General features: G+C 53.9%; 1 protein-coding gene across 6 annotated transcripts in view; it reads right to left on the reverse strand.

Moving 5' to 3' along the window:
• Positions 1–21,814, reverse strand: part of TTC7B (tetratricopeptide repeat domain 7B) — a 270,410-nt gene that overhangs the window by 127,740 nt on the left and 120,856 nt on the right. For 5 of the 6 annotated variants that reach the window (XM_069597264.1, XM_069597263.1, XM_069597261.1 and 2 more), the window contains 2 exons: positions 7,959–8,037; positions 1,290–1,462 (listed from right to left, as the gene is read on the reverse strand). In XM_069597264.1, coding sequence (XP_069453365.1) covers positions 1,290–1,462; positions 7,959–8,037 — 252 coding nt within the window. Of the gene's footprint in view, positions 1–1,289; positions 1,463–7,958; positions 8,038–12,250; positions 12,285–21,814 lie in introns of those variants that run through there. The other variant, XM_069597266.1, reaches the window with a different exon arrangement.

Below are 21,814 nucleotides of genomic sequence, written 5' to 3' on the forward strand. Positions count from 1 at the left end.
CATCGCCAACTCAATGGGCATGGGTTTGAGTGAATTCTGGGAGTTGGTGATGGACAGGGAGGCCTAGCGTGCTGCAGTCCATGGGGTCGCAGAGTCGGACACGACTGAGTGACTGAGCTGACTGACCGACTGAGAGGCAGTTACCCTGAGAAGCGCTGTCCCCTGAAGCTGCAGGGCAGTGCTCAGAAGCCTCAGCCGCGATGACCCTCCAGTCCCCACGTCTGTCAGCGCTCCCCGGGGCCTCAGAGGCAGCAGCCTGCGGGCTCTCGGCCATTCTCCCGCTGCGCAGTGACTAAAGGTGTCCACGGTTATGTGTACATGTTCCTCTTTCCCTCACGGCGAGGTTCTGAAAAGCCACCGAGCCTCGGTCTTGTAGGAACAAAGGCGGGAAGGAAGGCTCCGAGGGGAGGAGTTGGGAATGAGTCAAGCCTGGTCCTGTCCTCCTGCCGCCTGGGGGCCTCTCCCTGTCTCCCGCCTACTCCTTCCAGAGGGGGAAAGCCCAGATGGAGCCCGGCATGGACCCTTACCCCATCATCCTCAAAGGTGATCCAGTCCCAACTTCAAAACTGGAAACAATGAACACAGTCTACAGAGACATCACCTTTCCATCCCTTGTAAATTATTAATCATTTGTTAATTACTTAATTCTCCTTCTTACAGCTAATTCGGTTTAAAACAAATTTTTAAACAAAGGATCCAGGAATTGCTGAGGAAAAGAAAAAAAAGTAGATTCTGGCTCACTAATAACTTTGTATGATGCTGAAGTTCTTGTAATAATCTGAATGAAAATCCCAAAACCAACAGTGATGGCGGAGAATAGCAACCAAGCTATTTTAGATGAGAATGAGAGCACTTTCCTACTTAAAAGGTCCCCACTAGTGCATGGATTTTGCTGAAGTTATGAAAAATAAAGAGGTATCTTTATTAAACTGGTAAATTAGACTTGCTCGTCTGGTTCTCCTTCAGGGGAGAAAAAAATCGACCCTTGAACTTCTATATGTCCGTGTGTGTGTGTGTGCGCGCGCGCTAAGTTGCTTCAGTCGTGTCCAACCCTTCGTGACCCCGTGGACTGTAGCATCGAGCTCCTGTGTCCATGGGATTCTCCAGGCAAGAACACTGGAGCGGGCTGCCGTGCCCTCCTCCAGGGGCCCTTCCTGACCCAGGGATCAAACCCTGGCCTCTTATGTCTCCCGCACTGGCAGGCGGGTTCTTAACTACTAGCGCCACCCGGGAGGCCCAAAGTCTCCCTCCCATCCCCTAACCTCCAAGTGAGACAGTGGTTCCCTTACTTCTCTCCTGAGTAGACGCGGGCTTTCCGGGTGAGGGTGTAGGTTTTCGTGTTCGCTCCTTTCCGGAGAGGATCGTCCAGGGGCGACTGGCACGGCGGATCCTCCAGAGGGTTCCAGTAGCTCTGCTCACACATACCCCGCAGCAAGATCTCCGCCAGCTGCCTGGCTATCGTCTGGGGACACGAAGGAGCAAAGGGACAGTCGTGAGTCTGCACCGCGCCATGCGCCGCGCCGTTTGCTCATTCACTGGCTCGTTCAGCAAACACTTCTCAGCCATCGCTTTGTCATCACTATTCCAAGACTCACTAACAATTTCTACTATGATGAAAACTCTCCAGTCGATGACAACAGAAATAAAATATGATACACCAAGATATCCAAAGCACTTAAAACCAGATGACCTCACGCCTGCAAACGCTGCCCTGCTTCTGTTACACTCTTGAACACTAAATATGTTTTGGACCTGAAGTTTTTAGTTAAGCTCTTTCCCAAAAGCTCTTTATTAACTAAATAATAGGTGAACTGCAAATATTTTCATCACTGTCCAACCGATGCCTGCTAAAGCCTGAAGTTGGCAGAAAGCCAGAACTCAACCTAGATGATGTAATCCCTGAAAAAAATCTCTTTGTTGATGATAAGAGGATGTCTGCTGCAGATTTTTAGAACGTCTTCCTTCTTAGGAAGTCCTATGTGTCCCCGCCCTGGCCCTCAGCACCTGAGACCCTGACCTGCTCTCCCCGCATCCTGGGTCTTCCAGCCCCAGGCTCCCACTGGCCAGGTGCAGAGAGGGCAAAGTGGGAGCTATGGATACTGTCAAGAAACACATTTTTTCAAAGCCGGGTAGACATCTCTTTTCTCACTATGAAAACTCGGAAATAGCTGAGTCTTGTCCTAGATTAGACGCAGGTTGGCGTGTTTTCCTAACGCTATAGCTCTGCTGCCTGGAACAGCACCGTGGGTGTGAGCCTGCTACGTCACTCAGTCCTGTCCGGCTCCTTGCGACCCTCCGGACTGTGGCCCGCCAGGCTCCTCTGTCCATGGGATTCTCCAGGCAAGAATGCCGGAGCGGGCTGCTGTGCCCTCCTCCAGGGGATCTTCCTCACCCAGGGATCGAACTTGAGTCTCTTACGTCTCCTGCATTGGCGGGTTCTCCACCGCCAGCGCCACCTGGGAAGCCCGAACAGCGCTGCGGACGATGTACCGGGGGCAGGAGAGAAGGCAGCTACTGAGAAAAACTGTGCTAACTGGTGTCCTCATCATCTCCCAGCGGCAAAGAAGAGAAATTTTTAAAAAAAATCCCTCTGAAACTAGAAGGAGTGCATTGCAGGGTGATCCAGGCGACCTCACACTCAGCCAGAGGCAGGGGAAGAGAGGGCCGCCCAGCGGGCTTCCCACAAGGTCTTAGCACTCTCTGGAAGAGGCAGGCAAAGGGTACTGATCTTCCCTGAGAATAAGACTTTTCAAATCAGTAATGTTCCGGAAGAGAACTTTGCTAGGCTTTCATCTATGGGAAATCTCTTAAAACACCACAAGGAAACCTAAATGCAACGCAATCGCTAGCTTAGTGGTTCCTGATAACCTCTGGGTAAAGGCAAATTTTCTTCATTATTCCCAAGTAAGACCCACTGGCTTTAAATGTCTATAAAAATGTGAAATTAGATGCACTCCAGTCATCCCCAGCTGAGCCATCTGTAAAGATCTCATAAGAACACGATTTTCAGGACCTAAACAGTTCCTGGACCATTTTCTTAAACCTCCCGTTACGGCCTCGTTTTGATCTCACTGCAGTCATAGAAACTAATGGCTTCCGCTGGAAGCATCAACTGGCAAGAATAACCTCCCCTGGCTCTAGCTGAGGGGAAAAATGGTAAAGGGGAAACAGGAACAGGAGCTTCACGTTGTGGCTGTATCTGCCACAGAGGGATTCTGAGGTAAGAGTCTCTGTCCCCAGGATAGCCTGCTTGTCCGCTGCTGGACAGCTCACCTCAGACCTCATTTTCCCTCAAGGCATTAACCTTCCAGAGAGAGCTTTTTGATGAGGTTTTGATGTGATTGCATATATTAAAGGCATCAGCTCATCATGCACCTGTTAGGAAGGATGTTGGTTATATTCACTGAAAGCACAAATGAAGTTCAGAGGAGACTGAACAGGAGGAATTATCAGCAAGATCACTAACGTCTATGATACCTTTTATGTTTTATACTCAGGGCATACCTAGCTTGTAGTTTAAACGCCTAAAAATTGTTGACAACTACCAAATACATTTCAGATGAAAGGAGAGAAAGGAGGAAGGCTGGTCTGGAAGAAGAACTTGGACTTCTTTGTACAAATTTGGTCATTAAATGCACTGTGTTTTTTGCATGTGTTTTTAAACCTCACGTAACGTAAAATTCACCATTTTAAAGAGTACAGTCCAGTGGCACTTAGCACAGACACAGCGTTGTACAACCTTGGTCACTATCTGGATCCGGAACATTCTTTACCCTAAAAGGAAACCCCATACCCTTTAAGAAGCACTCTCCACGCTCCCTCCTCCCACACCCTGGGAACCACGACTCCGCTTCCTGTGGCTGTGGGTGGCCTAGTTTGGACATTTCATATAAAAGGAACCACACAACCGGTGGTCTTGCTGTGTCTGACTCCTGTCACTCAGCAGGGTCTTTTCAGGGTTTGTCCATGGAGCAGCACGAACCAGCCCTTCACTCCTCTTTGCAGCGGAATGATATTCCATTGTATTCCGTTCATTCAGTCATCAGCGGTAGACACTTAAATTGTTTCCATCTTCTGGCCACCGTCAGGAGTGCTGCTGTGAACACTGGCACACAAGTTTTGGTTTGAAAACCTGCTTTCAATTATTTGGAGGATTTACCTAGGAATTATTTGGAGGATTTACCTAGGAGTGGGGCTGCTCTGCTACAGCCTCACACCAGCGTTTACAAGGTTTTCCGTCTCATAGTGTCAGCCGCTCGTCGTGCCCGACTCTTTGCGACGGGGACTGCAGTTCACCAGGCTCCTCTGCCCGTGAGATTTTCCAGGCAAGGACACTGGAGTGGGTTGTCATTTCCGCCTCATAAGAATATAATAAATTTGCAATTCTCAGCTAATCGAAAAGGAATCTTACAGCAATTAAGAAACACTGTCTTAGAGAAGAAGAAAAATCGTATGACATCCTTTCTGTGTAGCATCTAAAAAGAAATTATACAGATGAACTTATTTACAAGACAGAAACCAACTCCAAACTTAAAGAAGGAACGTAAGATTGCCAGTGGGTAATAGTCGGGGGAAGAGACAGTTAGGGAGTTTGGGATGGACATTTACACACCGTTGTGTCTAAATGGATAACCAGCAAGGACCTCCTGTAGAGCTCAGGGAACTCTGCTCAATGTCACGTGGTAGCCTGGATGGGAGGGGGGTCTGGGGAAGAATGGGTCTATGTCTATGGAAGGCTGAGTCCCTTCATGGTCCATCTGCAACTATCGCAACATTGCTAACTGGCTATACTCCAACATAAAATAAAAAGTTAAAAAAAAAAATAAAGTCTCTCTCTCTCACACACACACACACACACACACACACGAGAAACCCTGTCTCATGAGTGGCAATAGCTGAAGAAGCTTCCTCACGCCCAGTGGAAACCAGAGGACGCCAGTGAAGACGTCCCAGGAAGTGTTTCTCAGCTGGGCTGGGCACAGAATCGCTTGTGGAAGGTGGACAATACAGGTTCTTGAGTCTGGCCACAGGCTGGCATTCCCGAGGTCAGGCACAGGGCTGAGCATCTGCTCAAAGGCCTCAGATGTATCGGGTGCACGCCGCTGGTGGAGCACTCAAGGAATTAGAAACAGTTTAGTTTAGGTCACTCGTGGACCACCAACCAAGACCACAGGTGTGCCCGCAACTCAGATGTGACGCTGAGTGTGAAGTGACTCCCCTCGTGTTGAAGGCGAACATGTCAGTCACTCAGCTGCGTCCAACTCTTTGCAACCCCAGGAACTGTAGCCCGCCAGGCTCCTCTGTCCATGGGCTTCCCCAAGCAAGGGCACTGGAGTGGGCTGCCTTCCTTCTCCAGGAGCTCTTTCCAATTTAGTGATCAAACTCAGGTCTCCCGCACTGTAGATGGGCCACTTTACGGTGTGAGCTACCGGGGAAGCCCGTGTTAACACTGACCAGTTAGTTAAGAGCTGGGAGCGTCCAGGGCCAGCTTTAGTCCTCACGGCTTCCTTTAGAAGTTTCTTCACTGGGTTTCTCAGGAAAAAAATAAAAAAGAAACCACTCTTCCTTCCTAACATATTTTCTGGCCAGACTCCTACCTCACAGGATTTTTATAAGTTAAAACACATTGATTGAAAATCATAAATCTTAAACAATAATAGAAAACATTCTCTAACTCTGAAAAATAATGTTGGCGTGAGCAACAGGCAGATTCCCACGGTGCAGTCCCTGTACACGTGCCTTTTTAATGAGGAAGAACCATTCATTTCCTTAATGAAATATATATTTTTTGAGAGTGTATATTTAAGAATTTTGAAAGATTGTCTAAGCGAACTTTTAAAACAGTTACAAGAACACTTGCCAGTACTCTCGTTATGCTTTCAAATCTTTTAAGCTGTTCATGCTGACCAGTTGGGAAGTTTTATGGAATATGGGGAGGAGGTCAATTTGAGAGAAAAGACATGTGGCAATAATTTTTATCCATATTTTTGCAGGGTTTTTTTTCCCCCTGAAAGAACTGTGTTGATCAAAAAATATTTTCTTTGAACTTCTGAGGGCACGCATAAATCATATCAACACGTAAATAAATACCAAAGACCAAGTGAGTTCTTGGTGGTGGTGGGTGTGTGTGTGTGTGTGGGTGTGTGTGCGCGCGCGTGTGTGTGTGTGTGTGTGTGTGTGTGTGTGTGTGTGAAGTCACCCATCTTGTTCTACCTCCTATAATTCTGGGCCTTCCAGGTGGCGCTAGTGTTAAAGAGCCTGCCTGCCAGCGCAGGAGACTTAAGAGACACGGGTTCAGCCCCTGGGCTGGGAAGACCCCCTGGAGGAGGCGATGGCAACCCACTCCAGTGTTCTTGCCTGGAGCATCCCAAGGACAGAAGGGCCTGCCGGGCCACGGTCCTCGGGGTCCCCGAGAGTCAGACACGACCGAGGCGGCTTGGCGCTGTAATGATAGGGGAGCCTGTGGCTGAGCCGCCTGGACCGCGAGTCGCGCGTCCACATCCTGATGTTCTGGAGACACCCAAACGAGGATGCAGCCTCATTTCCCGGGACGGGAGTGGCTTAGCCTCGGCCAGCTGAGCACTCCAGCATTTGCAGGACTCCCGGGGGCTCCCTGGGTCCTGTGCTGAGACCCCAGGCTCAGTCTCTGGGTTCAGTCTCCGGTCAGGGAGTTTAAGATCCCACACGCCATGTGCTGCGGGCATGGCAACAGGCGCGTGGTAACGGGCAGACCGCGGCACGGGTGATAGGACAAAGGCTGCACCCGAGCGCCTGGGGCTCTGCCTCTGAAGGGCGCCCTGAGGAGCTGTGACTAAGCCCCCCGGCAGGAGAGTGAAAGGCTTAAAGGGAGGAGAGAGAAAGCAAGCCCACAGGCGAGTCAAGCTGCTGACCAGCCAGTGTGTCTAACCAGCTTTCCTGTGTCTGGGTCTTATGGTCAATGTAGTTGGACAGCCAGGTGCTCCTAGGATCGAACGTGCTTTGCCCCGTCCAGGGTGCCGTATGACCCTTCAGCATACAGCCACACGGGCATCGGGAGGGCCTCGTGCTAACCGCCACGCAGGGTGCACGCCTTACGGTCTAACAGCACGACCGAGAAGGGACTGAAAAGACGTCCATCATTCGCCATCAGGGAAACGCAAATCGGAACCTCCATGAGCCAGCACACCACACTCACTAGGATGGCTAGAGCTGAAAAGAAATAACAGACACGTGCTGTCGAGCACGTGGGAAACTGGAGCGCGCCTCGCTTCTGGTGAGAAGGTAAAATGGCGCGATCGATCTGGAAAACAGCTTGGCGATTCCTCCAGGGGCCAAATGTAGAGTTACCATGGGATCTAGCAACTCCAATCCCAGGTATGTACCCAAGAAAAACGAACACAAATACCCACACAAGAACTTGCATGAGGATGTTCACAGCAGCATTATTCATAAGAACTGGCAAGCAGAAGCAATCCAACGTCCTAGGGACTGGTGGCTGAATAAACAAGATGAGCTCTGTCCTGCGCTGGAATGTCATTCGCCGCGGAGAGGAAGAAGACTCCCGGCACAGGACAGATGGGCGTTGTGTAAAGCCAGTCACAAAAAGACCACGTACCACACAAATCCGCTTATATGAAATGTCCAGAACGGGCAAATCCACAGAAACAGGAGGTAAGTTAGTGGCCACCCCCAGCTGGAGGAAGAGTAGAATGGGACTGACCAGTAACAGGCATGGAGGTTTTTGTGGAGTGATGAGAAGGTTCTGAATCGAAATATGAATGATGGCTGGACGATTTTGTGACTCTAAACTCCAATGACTTTAAACTGGTGTATCGATATGCTTCACTGATAGAACTTAAGATGTGTAACGTCTGTATTACCTAATGTGTGACGACACATCATATATAATTCATAATATGAAAGAGAGAGAAGGTGTCTGCAGCGCCTTTGGGCCTGAACCAAGTCGCGGTCACACTTACCATCCGCAGGTTTTGGGTTGTTCTCGTCTCAACCGCTCTGAGGAGCTCTCTGAATCTCCCGACTCCTCTTGTCAGGCTCCTGTGGGCACACAGAATTTGACAGGGCTCCCATCCGGTGCCTATTAATGTTAAATATCTTATACACGCATTCCACTGCATTTTGTCTACATAAAAGCTGTCAGCGAGACAGTAAGCAAACCATCGCTTGGCACGTGTCTGTCCGTCTTTGCTCAAGTCTGAAAAATCTGACCTAAGGTTGATGGGCTTTGGTGCTTCCACAGTCAGAGTTTCTCAAGCAAAGAAATGTTGGAAAGCCAGATCTGAGGCAAAAAAAAAAAAGGCAAGATATCTTTCCCAAGTCTGTCTTCCACCCCCCAGTAGCTCAGCCTGCTCTGTTAAGTGGTGCTAAACTCTTCACCCCAGAATGGGTGGCATAAAGGTACAGGGATGCGCAATGTGGGGAAGGTTTGTGACCTGCGTCCTTTGTGGGCGAGACCAAGGGCAGAGGCATGAGAACCAAGGGGCTCCATCAGGCAAGCGCTCTGCGTCTTCCAAAACACACACTGCCCAGTAAAGCCGCCCGCCCCACCCCCAGCCTATCCCCAACCCCAGCAGGCAGGCAGAGGGTCACAGCCCCTCCCGAGCGGGCGGGCGCCCCTGGGCTGAGGTCAGCGCATCTCACACACGGCCACACACCTCACCGTGTGGGTAGCTTGTTTTGAGAAGGGGCAGATCACACCTGGCTTCACCCTGACCCACACGCCCAGACCCCACGTGTCTGTCCCCCTCTCTGAGGCTGTGCCCAGCCCGGCCAGCTGGGATCACTTCCCCACAGGTCTCTTTGCATCGAGCACCGCCACCTCCTATGGCATAACCCGGTGGTATTTATAACCTGCTCATTAGAACACATCTCATCTTTCCAAAAAGCCACCAAGCAGGTCAGCCGATGCCGGCGCGGCAGAGGCCAGGTTTCGGCTCCCCTCTTCGATGACACTTTAAGTCGAACAAAGGGATGAAAGCAGATGAAACGTGGGCTCCATGTGCTCTGCGCACTCACGGGGCTATTAATTCGTGTCTTAAATCGACGCAACGTCCCAGGGCTCTCATTCACAAGAACAGCCCCCAAACTTGAAGATAACGGTTTATTGGCACCGGGACATAAACACTCCCATAGTCCTCTGACCCACACATATCAGATGATACCAGATCAGAGGCTTTACGGCAGCATAAAAAGAGAAGCTTGTGCTCAGGACTCCAGGCAGCGCTAAAGGAGACATGAATAAAAATTAGGTAATAGGCCCTGGGACATGCAATCTCTGCTGCTTTCCCCTTCATTTGCTTTTATGGGATCTGAGTTCACAGGCAATAGAGTATATTCGCTTTGGACTGAAGCTCCCTTCTCTTAAGTAACATGGCAGGGGAAGGAACAGCTACAGCTGAGAACGGGATGGGCGGGACAGAGCAGTGTCATTTTAGCCCAGAATCCCAGAGTAAACTCCCAGTATGCACGAAAAGAGGCTTCCCCAGGGGCTCAGGAGCAAGGAGTCCACCTGCTATGCAGGAGAGGCGGTTAGATCCCTGGGTGGGGAAGATCCCCTGGAGAGGGAAGAATCAACGCACTCCAGTATTCTCGCCTGGGAAACCCCAGGACAGAGGAGCCTGGCGGCTACGGTCCACCGGGTCTCGCCAGAGTGTGACCTGACAGCGCACACAGCACGTACACATGTGAGCAAATCGTGGCGTTTTAAGCTGCGTGAGTAAAGGCGGCGCTGAGACAGCGCAATCGGAGGCCCAGCCTTACACGGCGGTTTTGGCAGTGGGGACAGCAGGCAGTGTTCAGTCCAAACGCCCGTAACTCAGCGGGAAGACACCAGCTGGGAGCTGGCCCTTCAGAGCGTCTCACGGACCCTCCTCGCAGAGGGAGACACCTGTCCAGTCACAGAAGCACGGAATTTTCTAGCTAGAAATGATCCCGGCCTAGTCCACCGTGACACGAGAGAAGCGGCTCGCTCAGTCGCACAGCAGCGGGAGGGCCAGCTGGGAGCTTTCCGCCAAAGCTCTCACCTGGCTGACAGAGGGACCGCAGCTCTCAGACCGAGGACGATGCTCGCAGGGGGAACAAAGCAGCAGGGACTCAAGACAGGCTGCCTTCTTAGAGAACCAACTTCTGGTCGCGGGGAGGGGTGGGGGGAGGCATGGCTGGGCGCCTGGGAAGGACGCGCAAACGGGTCACCAGCAAGGCCTGCTGCGCGCCGGGCTCCCCCCTGCAGCCTGGGCGGGAGGGGCGCTGGGGGGACGGATTCGCGCACACCGTGCGGCTGGGTCCCTCCGCGGCCCGCCGGAAACCATCACGACATTGTTAACCCAAAATAAAACGTTTAAAATAAAATCCTGAGGCGGGGAGGAAGGTCTGCTTTCCGCTATTAATATGCAAATCAATATGTACATAATGCAAATCAATATGTACATGATACAAATCTGACGCTTCCAGTGATCCCAGCGAATGAGCTACTCGTAGGAACTGGTTCAAAAACTGGAAGGAGAACCCGCTGTCGCGGGAGAAGCAGCCTGGAGCCCAGGGCGAGGCTCGCCGCCCGAGCTGCGTGGGCAGGGCGGTCCTCCCGCGCACGGCCGGCGCCCCCCGGCGGCCGCGGCAGGAAGTCCCCGTGAGCGGGGACGGCGGCCGCCCGGCCGGCCACACCCGCAGCTGCGCCGGAGGGCGCCCCGAGCGCTGCCCTGCCTCTGAGCAAATCGGCGCTTTCTCAAACTGCTTCCAGCTTTTTTCTGGGAAGAGCTTCGGCGGCGGAGCCTAGCGCTTCCCGAAGCCGGGAGAATTGTGTTCATCAACAGAGTCCGCAGTGACCGCGGGGCGGGGACCAGCGCGGGGCTGGCGGCCGCAGGAGGGGGCTGGAGGGGGCAGGTCGCACAGCTTGAACGTCAGAAAAGGAACAAAAGTGTCCTAAATACAGAGACATGCAACCACCAGCAGCTCTTACACCATTCATGTTTCTGTAGTCGCATAATTCTATTCAAGCAATCACTTCCACGGTTGCCATGACGGCAGAAAAAAATTTTTTTAAGATAATCATGATAGAAAGAAACAGAAAAAGATTAACTTGCAAAAATTACATTCTAGAGGCTATGAAATACCCCCAGTTTGAGGGAAGTGAATAAAACCCACAGGGCTGCTTTCGTGTCTCTATTAGCTTATTCTTGCAGTGTTGACACCGTGAAACAGCTAGAATGAACTGCTGCTTAGAAACTGCACTCCAACACGAAGGGAAAGCGAGCCACGGACTGCCCCGGGTTTGAGGGTTTCCACAGACCCTTGACATGAGGTCATTTATTCCGTTTCAACACCCCTGACTGAGAGTGCAATGATGTCAGAATTCATTATGGGAAACGAGTCTCAAAAAAACGCTCTCGCCAGCATTCGGGCAGCGGGCACTGGCGAGCGGTCAGAACTCGGGGTTCACCTCCTGCACCCCGCTTCTTGAGCTGGGGGAGCTTGCCTCCGCGGGGGACGGTTCCCAGCAGCTCAGCCCTCACCGAGGAGAAAGGGCCTGCGAGTCCCTGGAGCACCCGCTGGCTGACCGGAGGGCGAAACCCGCCCGCGTCGCCGGGGGCCCCAGCCCTGCTTTGGCGCGGGCCCCAGCTGCAGGGAGCGCTACGTGCGTCCTCAGCCGAGCTGGGGCAAACCCGGCGGGGGAAGGCGCACCCGCCGTCCCGGGGCTGCGCTCCCCTCCAGCCTTAACCTGCTTCCCTTCTCCTTCTCTCCTCCCGCCTCTTCTACCGGCTTCCCCTCCCCCGCGCCCTCCCCCTCCCCGCGCCCTCCCCCAGCCCGCGCCCTCCCCCTCCCCCGCGCCCTCCCCCAGCCCGCGCCCTCCCCCTCCCCCGCGCCCTCCCCCAGCCCGCGCCCTCCCCCTCCCCGCGCCCTCCCCCAGCCCGCGCCCTCCCCCTCCCCCGCGCCCTCCCCCAGCCAGCGCCCTCCCCCGCACCTCCCCCACCCCCGCGCCCTCCCCCTCCCCGCGCCCTCCCCCTCCCCGCGCCCTCCCCCTCCCGGCGCCCTCCCCCTCCCGGCGCCCTCCCCCTCCCCCGCGCCCTCCCCCTCCCCCGCGCCCCCAGCCCCTCCTCCTCCTCCCAGATCTCAGCGCCCTGAGGTCCGGGCAGGAGCACGACCCCTGAGGACGCCAGGGGGCACTGACTGGCCAGCACCGGTCCCTTCTTGACCTCCTGGGCCCTGAAATCAGCATTTCTGACGGTCGGCCTCTGAAATCTACGTTCTCACGTACAAATGTATAGCAGCGTCTGTTCATGTCCTGTCCCGCTGTGACTCCGAACCGCACACTCAGCTCTTTAATCCTGTCACCTGTCTCTAAACTGTCAAACCAAGGGGGAGACAAACTGGTAGGAACCCAGAGCTCCAGAAGCAAACTCCAAACGGAAAACCAAGTCTCTGAGCAACTCGGAGACAGGACAATCATTTCACCTCGTGATGGGCAGCGACTTCAACAGCAAGCTCAATCTACTATTTCACATTCATCTACATTTTCATAGACACTTCTTCGGAGCCAGGGGGAAAATAAAATCCCTCCTCTTCCAGTCTGTCCTTCCAAATTATCTTCTAGCCTCAGAGCTTGGCCCAGGTCACCCAATTTAAGCCCAGTGTACTTAAATTCAGCATCAACTGTCATTGTCATGCAAACTCATAGTTCTGCCGTGAATAAAATACTTTTCATACGAGATGTCAAATTCCTAGCTCATAAGGGAAAAGTTACTTGTTAGCGTAGGTTCAATATTTTTTCTCCTTATCTGTGGTTGAGAACCTTAAAGATCAATTTTAGAACAAGTCAACACAGTAGATCTCTTAAAGCTAAGAAATTGTTTGGCTTTTTCCATGTTTCTTCTTACCAACTGGTGTTCTGAACCTAAGTGATAGGTTGTTTCATAATTACTGAACACCAAACTTGGGCAGGGCTTCCCCAGCAGCTCAGACGGTAAAGAATCTGCCTACAGTGCAGGAGACCTGGGTTTGATCCTTGGGTCAGGAAGATCCCCTGGAGGAGGGCATGGCACCCCACTCCAGTATTCTTCCCTGGAGAATCCCATGGACAGAGGGGCCTGGCGGCTACAGTCCATGGGGTTGCAGAGCTGGACACGACTGAGCGACTAAGAACAGAACACACTTGGGCAAAGTGGGAGACGGTGAGGGACAGGGAGGCCTGGTGTGCTGCAGCCCACGGGGTTGTGAAGAGCCAAACCTCATCACACCGTGGGTTCCCGGCTCCTCCTTGAGGACACATGGTGAACAAGGGAAGCCCCAGGAGCCACGCGTGTCCTCACATCCCCAAAGAGAACGCAGGCGCCTTGAGGACCCAGGTCTTTGTCCCTCAAGCAGAGCCAGCTTGCAGAGTGCTCAACAACTACCTATCGAACGAGGGAAATTCACAACTGCCAGGAGCTGAGTGAACCAAGACCCCGAGGGCATGCGTTTTCTCCCTGTTCCTTGCCCCCTCCTTTCTCACTGCACAGGATCAGCAGGCAGCTCAGCAAGTGTTACTTTAAACAGAATCCGCCTCATCCCGGGCCTGCAGCAGGATGTCTGAGGAGCAGTGACATGCAGGCAACACGCCCGGCGTGCCCCGCCTGGCAGCCTCGGGAGGGCTGTGTACAGAACGAGGAGTGTGAGGTTTAAAAAAAAAGAAGAGTTTCAGAGAAACTGTGCTGCCCAGGCACCGTTCCGCATGCCCCGCTCTCTGCCTGAAGAGTCCTGGGTCATCCTCCAAGACCCGCTCAGAGGCCTTTCCTGCGCTCCCGGGAAGACAGCACCGCCTCCCGGTGCTGTCCGCAGGGTGCAGGTGTTTTGAGCACAGACAACATTCAACACGCCGGTTTTCACTTGTATCTGTATCTGCGCCACTGTAAGGGCACAGGCCCACAGCGCACCCACCTCTCCTTGTCCCAGCGGCCTCACGAGCTGACCAGGTACCCAGTGGCCTCTAGTAAGCTGTGCACCCCCCGGAGAAAGAAACAGACGATGCTGACTTCACATTCGTGACTGCACACTAGCAGACACGCCGCACCGTGTCTGGACACTGCCGTCACTTAGAAGTCTAGAGAAACAGAGATGACCCAGGCTTCCCTGGAGGCTCAGATGGTAGAGTCTGCCTGCAATGCGGCAGACCTGGGTGTGATTCCTGGGTAGGAAAGCTCCCCTGGAGGAGGGCATGGCAACCCACTCCAGTATTCTTGCCTGGAGAATCCCACGGGCTACAGTCCATGCGGTCGCAAAGAGTCAGACACGACTGACCGACAAACACAAGACTCAGTGCACCTCCAGGCCAATCTCTCCTTGTCCTCAGGTTTGGAAATGCTTCCCCTTCATTTATATGACATCAGTATCGTCTACATGGGAAACGTCTGGAATCGAAACCAGATCTCCCGATCTGGAAAGTGTGAGAAGAAAAAGACATCCTTCACACTCCAGGAGGCCGCGTCTGGCCGGCTTTCAGGGAGCTGTTTTTCCCAGAATGGATCCCAGCTTCTCCCTCTGCATGCTCTTCGCCTCAGATCCAGTGACCTGCGTCCGTGAGGACAGATGGCTCGCTGCAGTTGGGGGTCAGGGACCAAACGCACAACCTTGGCCTCGTTAGCAGAGGACTCTCTCTGATCCCGGGGCGAGCCGGCTGCCACCTGGATACGGCGGCAAAGGGCGTGAGAGCCACGCACCGGGACGTCCGCAGGCAGGCGAAGCCTCAGAAGTCTCTCGGCAAACCCAACGAGGGTTGTATGAGGCTTAGCAACGAGGGCTTCCTCGTGACAAACGCGGAGCCAACCAGGCAGCCATGCCGGAGGGAGCAGGTGCTGGTCCCGGCAGGACGGGTGCGCGAGGCCTGGGGGCCCCGCCGAGCCTGCCGCTCCAGCCCACGGCGGGTGACAGCGGGATGCCCTGCCTGTGTGTGCTGTCCTCAAGTCTCCAGGCTTCTCTGACTCTGCAACCCCATGGACCACGGCATGCCGGGCTTCCCTGCCCATCACCAACTCCCGGAGTTTGCTCAAACCCATGTCCGTTGAGTCGGTGATGCCACCCAACCATCTCATCCTCTGTCGTCCCCTTCTCCTCCTGTCCCCAATCCCTCCCAGCATCAGGTGGCCAAAGTATTGGAGTTTCAGCTTCAGCATCAGTCCTTCCAATGGATATTAAGGACTGATCTCCTTTGGGATGGACTGGTTTGATCTCCTTGCAGTCCAAGGGACTCTCAGGAGTCTTCTCCAACACCACAGTTCAAAAGCATCAGTTCTTCAGTGCTCAGCTTTCTTCACAGTCCAACTCTCATAACCATACATGACCACTGGAAAAATCATAGCTTTGACTAGACAGACCTTTGTCAGCAAAGTGATGTCTCTGCTTTTTAACACGCTGTCTAGACAGCCAGATAAACTGCCGCAGAGGCTTGGATGGAAGGACAACATACTCTCCTACTGGCTCTTCCCTCACCCGGACTCCCAGGCTCTGGGGAAACACGGGATATATAGAAAGGCCTGCCCCCTCCCATCCTCCTTCCTTTTAACTTTTGGAAATGGGTCAAAGGACATCCATCCTCATTCAGAAAACAACACCGAGCGTCCACTGGGCACGAGAAGAGGCTGCGGGGATGCGGCGCTGGGCCAGCCGACGAGCGTGCTTCCCCCGAGCCCGGGCCTCTCTGCTTTCAGTTTCTGTTTGCTTATCTGGGCTGCGCCGGCCTCGCTACTGCTGCTCAGGGTCTCTAGTGGTGGTGAGTGGTGGCTGCTCTCTAGCTGTGGTGTCCAGCCTTCTGATTGCAGCGGCTTCTCTTCCTGCAGACCACGGTCTCCAGAGCGCAGCCTCAGCATTGTGACTCACGGGCTTAGCTGCTCTGCGGCAGGTGGGATCTTCTCAGACCAGGGATCGAACCCATGTCCCCTGCACTGGTGGACAGATTCTTAACCACTGGACGACCAGGGAAGTCCCTGAACCTGGAATTTAATGAGGCTCAGTTTGACCCAAGAGGCCTCTTGGTACCTAATGCAGAGCTGGACTCAATCTCATGGCACTTTTAACAAACAAACCAACGCTCACCTAGCATATGAGGCTTGCTCTTCAAAGTACCGACCTGAAAATCAGGTCTCATCTACATTCTCAAACAGCACAGAATACATAATCTGGAGCCAGACCGTCTGGGCTCAGACACGAGCTCAGCCACTTGACTTGTTATTGACTGTGGGCAAGTGCTGGGCCTTGGTTTCCTCATCTGTAAAATGGGGAGAACAAATGCACTCACTTCATAGCCTGGCTGTAGGAATTAAGTGAGTTAATACAGGGAGTAAGGGCTTTTTAAGTGTTCACGATTATCATTACTGTTATCCTCAAAACTGTGCCATTGCTCAAAACAGTTTTGGAATTCTGGAATCTACCTTCTAGTTGATATATAGACACACAAGTCTGTTTTACTTCTTTGAAGTCATTTAATCCTGGGGGGGGGGGGACAGATACTCCCAGTTTGATGGATTCATTCACTGTGCTATTTACTGAAAGCCTAAGAAAAGCTATGACCAACCTAGACAGCATATTGAAAAGCAGAGACATTATTTGCCAACAAAGGTCCATCTAGTCAAAGAAATGATTTTTCCAGTAGTCATGTATGGATGTGAGCGTTGGACCGTGAAGAAAGCTGAGAGCCGAAGAATTGATGCTTTTGAACTGTGGTGTTGGAGAAGATTCTTGAGAGTCCCTTGGACTGCAAGGAGATCCAACCAGTCCATCCTAAAGGAGATCAGTCCTGAATATTAGTTGGAAAGACTGACGCTGAAGCTGAAACTCCAATACTTTGGCCACCTGATGCAAAGAACTGACTCATTGGAAAAGACTGATGCTGGGAAAGATCGAAGGCAGGAGGAGAAGGGCATGACAGAGGATCAGATGGTTGGATGGCATCACCGACTCGATGGACATGAGTTTGAGTAAGCTCCGGGAGTTGGGTATGGACAGGGAGGCCTGACGTGCTGCACTCCATGAGGTCTCAAAGAGTCAGACACGACTGAGTGACTGAACTGAACTGAACCGTGCTCACAATGATGGAACAACTGATGTCAGGTGGGAAGAAGCTCTCTCCTGGGGCCTTTCTGTCCCTCTAGCAGCAAAGAATGGTGACTAGGGGTGCTGGTGTCCATGGGGTGCAGCAGAGTCCCCACCGAAGGCCATGGGGCGAGGGCCCAAGATCCGCGCAACACAGAGGATGCAAAGGAACAGAGGGAGTAGGGAGCTGAGTCCTTGTTCCAGCTCAGTTAATACAGCTAGCGTTTACAGGCTGTTCTGAATCAATCAGGGTCTCCCGGATGGTAGAGAATTTGCCTGCCAGTGTAGGAGAGGCAAGTTCAATCTCTGGGTCCTGAGGAGTTCCTGGAGAAGGAAACAGCAACCCACTCCAGTATTCTTGCCTGGGAAATCCCATGACAGAGGAACCCGGGAGGCTACAGTCCATGGGGTTGCAAAGGAGTTGGATACGACTCGGCAACTAAAAGAACAAGAGCAACAGCTGAATCAATCAACAGGGGCCAGCTGAAACGCGAGGCTGCACGCCTGGGCGGCTGAGCCGCTGGAGGCAGTTCAGTGGTAGACTCGTGGGTCAGGCGCTGAGCCACCAACGTGCGGGGAGAAGGCTGATACCAAGCTGACAAGAGGGTGGTTCGGCACCGACGTCACTCGCTTCCGCGGAGGGCCGTGTCCGTTCCAGACCAGCCCGGGCGGGAAGACACGCGCACGGAGCCCGAGAAAAGGAGACACGCAGGCCGGGCTCCAAGAAGGCACGCGTTTCATTACGAAACCCTGAGACGCACCCGGGTAATCTGATAATAAAGTAGACGGAAGACCATTTAGGAGGTAGGGCTGGTCTGCTAACAATGACTTCAAACATTCGTGGATTCTAAGCCGCAGTCACGCAGTTGGTCCATCCTGACCATCCAGTCACCTGGGCTGCGAGGAGGGCAGGGGGCAGCGTCCACTCCCGTTATTCTAACACTGGAAACAGGAGGAACGCATTTCCAAAACAGCCTCTCGGGACAACACTTCAAAAGATAACAAGTGACGAGAAGGACTTTAAATCTCCAGGAGTCACGGGTCCAGATGCCTCTAGGGGCCAAGCAGGCAGCAGCGGGGTGGGGGTGGGGGAGGGGCGAGCTGAGCGGGGAGGGGGCTGCCGGTCTGAGGGCGGTGCTCAGCCTGGGGGGCCGGGCAGACCCCTGGGAGGGGAGGGGGTGTTCACATCCGGGCAGACCCCTGGGAGGGGAGGGGGCCATTCACACCAGGCCGACCCCTGGGAGGGAAGGGGGCGTTCACACCAGCAGACCCCTGGGACGGGGGGCAGACCCCTGGGAGGGGGCGAGCCGTTCATACCAGACAGACCCCTGGGAGGGAAGGGGGCGTTCACACCAGCATACCCCCGGGAGGGGAGGAGGGCTGGGACAGGGGGCAGACCCCTGGGAGGGGAGGGGGCCATTCACACCAGCAGACCCCCAGGAGGGAAGGGGGCGTTCACACCGGCAGACCCCCGGGAGGGGAGGGGAGCTGGGACAGAGGGCAGCACGTGGAGTGAGGCCGCTGAGTGGTGCCCTCCTCTGTGACCCCATGGACTGCAGCCCGCCAGGCGCCCCTGTCCATGGGGTCCTCCAGGTAGGAAGACTTGAGTGGGTCGCATCTCCTCCTCCTGGGGATCTTCCCGACCCAGGGATCGAACCCGCGTCTCTCACGGCTCCTGCACTCGCAGGCAGGTCCTTCACCACTGAGCCACCTGGGACCCAGCCCATTACATACTGGTCAAACCTTTTTCTCAGCGGACAAGTATTTGGCATGTTCTGTAGTTTTACCCAGGAGGGAACGAAGGCCCGGAGACGTTATGTGACGCGCCCGCAGTTACCACGCAGCCCGCATACAGGAGAGCTGGTATTGGAACCCGGTGCCCAGAAAAGCTGACGGTCCCTGCCAGACGGGAGCCTGCAGGCAGCCTGGAAACTGCGCCTGACTCCCGGGTCCCAGAGGCGGGGGCACGCAGGGCAGGAGAGAAACGGGGGGCGGCGGCGGCCGGACCCGGCTCCGAGCGCGGCCCTGAGTCGGCGGCTGTGAGTCGTCAGTCCCCGCGCCGGCCGGCGACTCGCAGCGCGTTTCCGCCGCGTTGGCCAGCCTTCGGAACCCCGAAGCGGGCCGGGTGGACTCAGACACCGAGGTTCTCACAGAACCGAGCCTGTCCACAAGCTTCCACTCTGCAGCTCTGCTCTCGTCGCAGGCCTCACGGATGCGGCCCTTCCTGCGGAGCAGCGCAGCCGGGCGGGCGGGCGGGCGCCCAGCGTCCCCTGCAGCTCCTGCCGGAAAAGCCCGGTGCTAGGCGCGCGCGCCGGGCGCCCGGGGCCTGCGGGGAGCCCACGGAATCTGCTCAGTCGACTACGCTATTCTCAAGCCCCTCCAAGCCATTCAGAGGAGCAGACATATACGCATGGCTCTCAACGAGATCGTTACAAACGAGTCCCCTCTCACCAGGAAAGCCGCCCTGAGACTCTGGGCTGCCTCGGGTCTGTAAGGCTCGCGGCCCGCGCCCCGCGCCCCGCAGAGCGCTTCTGCGAGCATCTCAGCGCAGCCCCGCTGCTCGCGAACGTCCGCCGCCATCGCCTTCTTCCGACGGGACGCGAGCCGGTGCCACGCCGCCCTCCGCTCACGGCTCCGGATGGTTCTCCCACCAACTTAGCGAGCAGGCAGGACCTCTTACCCTCAGCTGACACAGGCAGCGACTGAGCCCCAGAGAGCGAGTGGGTGAGGCCCGCCCGACAGTGCTGGGCCGGCAGGGGAGCCAGGACCCGATCCCCGCCGCAGGGACCCCTCTCCCCCACCCCCCGGTTGGTTTCCTTCTCTCCCATCTTTTATTGACCCCCACCCCAACTATTTAACTCCTGTTATATAAAGTATGGGCTTCCCAGGGGGTGCAGTGGTAAAGAATCCACCTGCCAATGCAAGAGATAGAAGAGATGCGAGTTCGATCACTGGGTGGGGAAGATCCCCAGGAGTGGGAAACTCCAGGGAAGCAGGCAACCCCCTCCAGTATTCACGCCTGGCAAGGGCAGAGGAGACTGGCGGGCTATACTCCATGGGGTCGCAAATCGTGGGACATGACTCGCATGCATGCACACAGATAAAATATAGATACAGAAAGCCAGATAAAACAAATATATCGCTTAGGGAATTATTACAAGGAAGAAACCCTTGTAATTATCACCCAAGCTCGGTTTTTTTGTTGTTGTTTTTTTTTAAGAACGGACTCTTGTCATTCAGCCCATCCCAATTAACAAGCCTGTCCCTCCATCCAAGGGAGGTATTGGGCTTCCCTTGTGGCTCACCTGGTAAACAATCCACCCACAATGCGGGAGACCTGGGTCAGTCCCTGGGTTGGGAAGATCCCCTGAGAAGGGAAAGGCTACCCAGTCCAGTAGTCTAGCCTGGAGAATTCCACGGACTACAGTCCATGGGGTCTCAAAGAGTTGGACACAACTGACAACTTTCACTTTCCATCCGAAGTAAACGTGCCCCCGACTTCCCCACTCATTGCTACACTCCATCTCCTTACAGCTTAATCACTCAAGCATATACCCTGGCACTAGAGTTTAGTCTTACCTAGTTTTCTTTCTTGATGAGTCTTTAAAATCTCTCTTAATCTACAGATTCCCCTTCTATCTCTTTCTTTCCATTACAATTTACCAGTTAAAGAATCTGAGCTGTTTGATGCATGGAGTTTCCCATTGGCTGGAAAACCAGACAGCCATGCAGCTCTCCACAGTCCTCCTTTCCCTGTATTTCTTGCTTCTCGGAGCTGGATTTCAAGCCTTACCCTGTCCAGGTTTCATCCCTCTGCAGGACTCTGCTGGTGGCCTGTTCCTCCAGCAGGAGGCACGTGGGGTCTGGCTGTGGCTCTTTGTTTGATGTTAGCAGCCCTTGACACTTGACGGTTAGATATGCTAATTCACTGGAGTTACAAATTGTGACATTCTAATTCTCTCACTGCGTTTTCATTTACTAGCTGGAGTGATTTTATAGGGAGGTATCTCCTTTCACCTAACAGTCGGTTTTCCATTTCACATAGTAAAGGTAGGAAAAACGTCTGCTTCTTTCTTTGTGTCTACTTTGTTGGACGCTGAATTAGAGTCATGAGTGTAAACGCATCTGATGCGACTGCGGCGCTCCTTATCCTTCCTGAGATTCGGGCTGCCCCATGTACAGCCGGAGCCCTGAGTTAGCAAACATGGCCCGAGAAACCTTTGATAGTTCTCTTGCTGACTGATAGGCAGAGATTCTACAGGCTTGTCTTATTTACTTCCCACCCCAGAAATGAATGAGGTTTCTTAGCGGAAAATGATACTTCAAGATCACACCCTAGGCGCCAGGGATGGTCACTGCTACTGGGCCAGGCACTGAGTCAGGCCTCCTCCCCTCTCCTGTCCCTCCGAAGGACTTACTTCAAGGACTGTCCCTCCTTCTCTCAGCCTCTCTCGCTCGCTCTCTCACACACAAACGTCTGTATTTACACACATGCACACACAGACACCCAATGATTTCATATTGACATTTCCAGTTCAGTCATTCAAATTTAGGATTACACTTTATATATTATTATATATATACTTTACTTATATATTAATACACTTTATGGATATTATACAGACTCTTTACCAGCTGAGCCACCAGGGAAGCCCAGGATCACACTACAAGTAGCCCATGCTGGAGAGGGTGTGCAGAGAAGGGAGCGCTCCCACTCGGCTGGAGGGAACGTGAGCTGGTGCAGCCACTGTAGAGACCA

Source organism: Ovis canadensis, chromosome 7, assembly GCF_042477335.2.
Source record: "Ovis canadensis isolate MfBH-ARS-UI-01 breed Bighorn chromosome 7, ARS-UI_OviCan_v2, whole genome shotgun sequence".
Classification (NCBI taxonomy): Eukaryota; Metazoa; Chordata; class Mammalia; order Artiodactyla; family Bovidae; genus Ovis; species Ovis canadensis.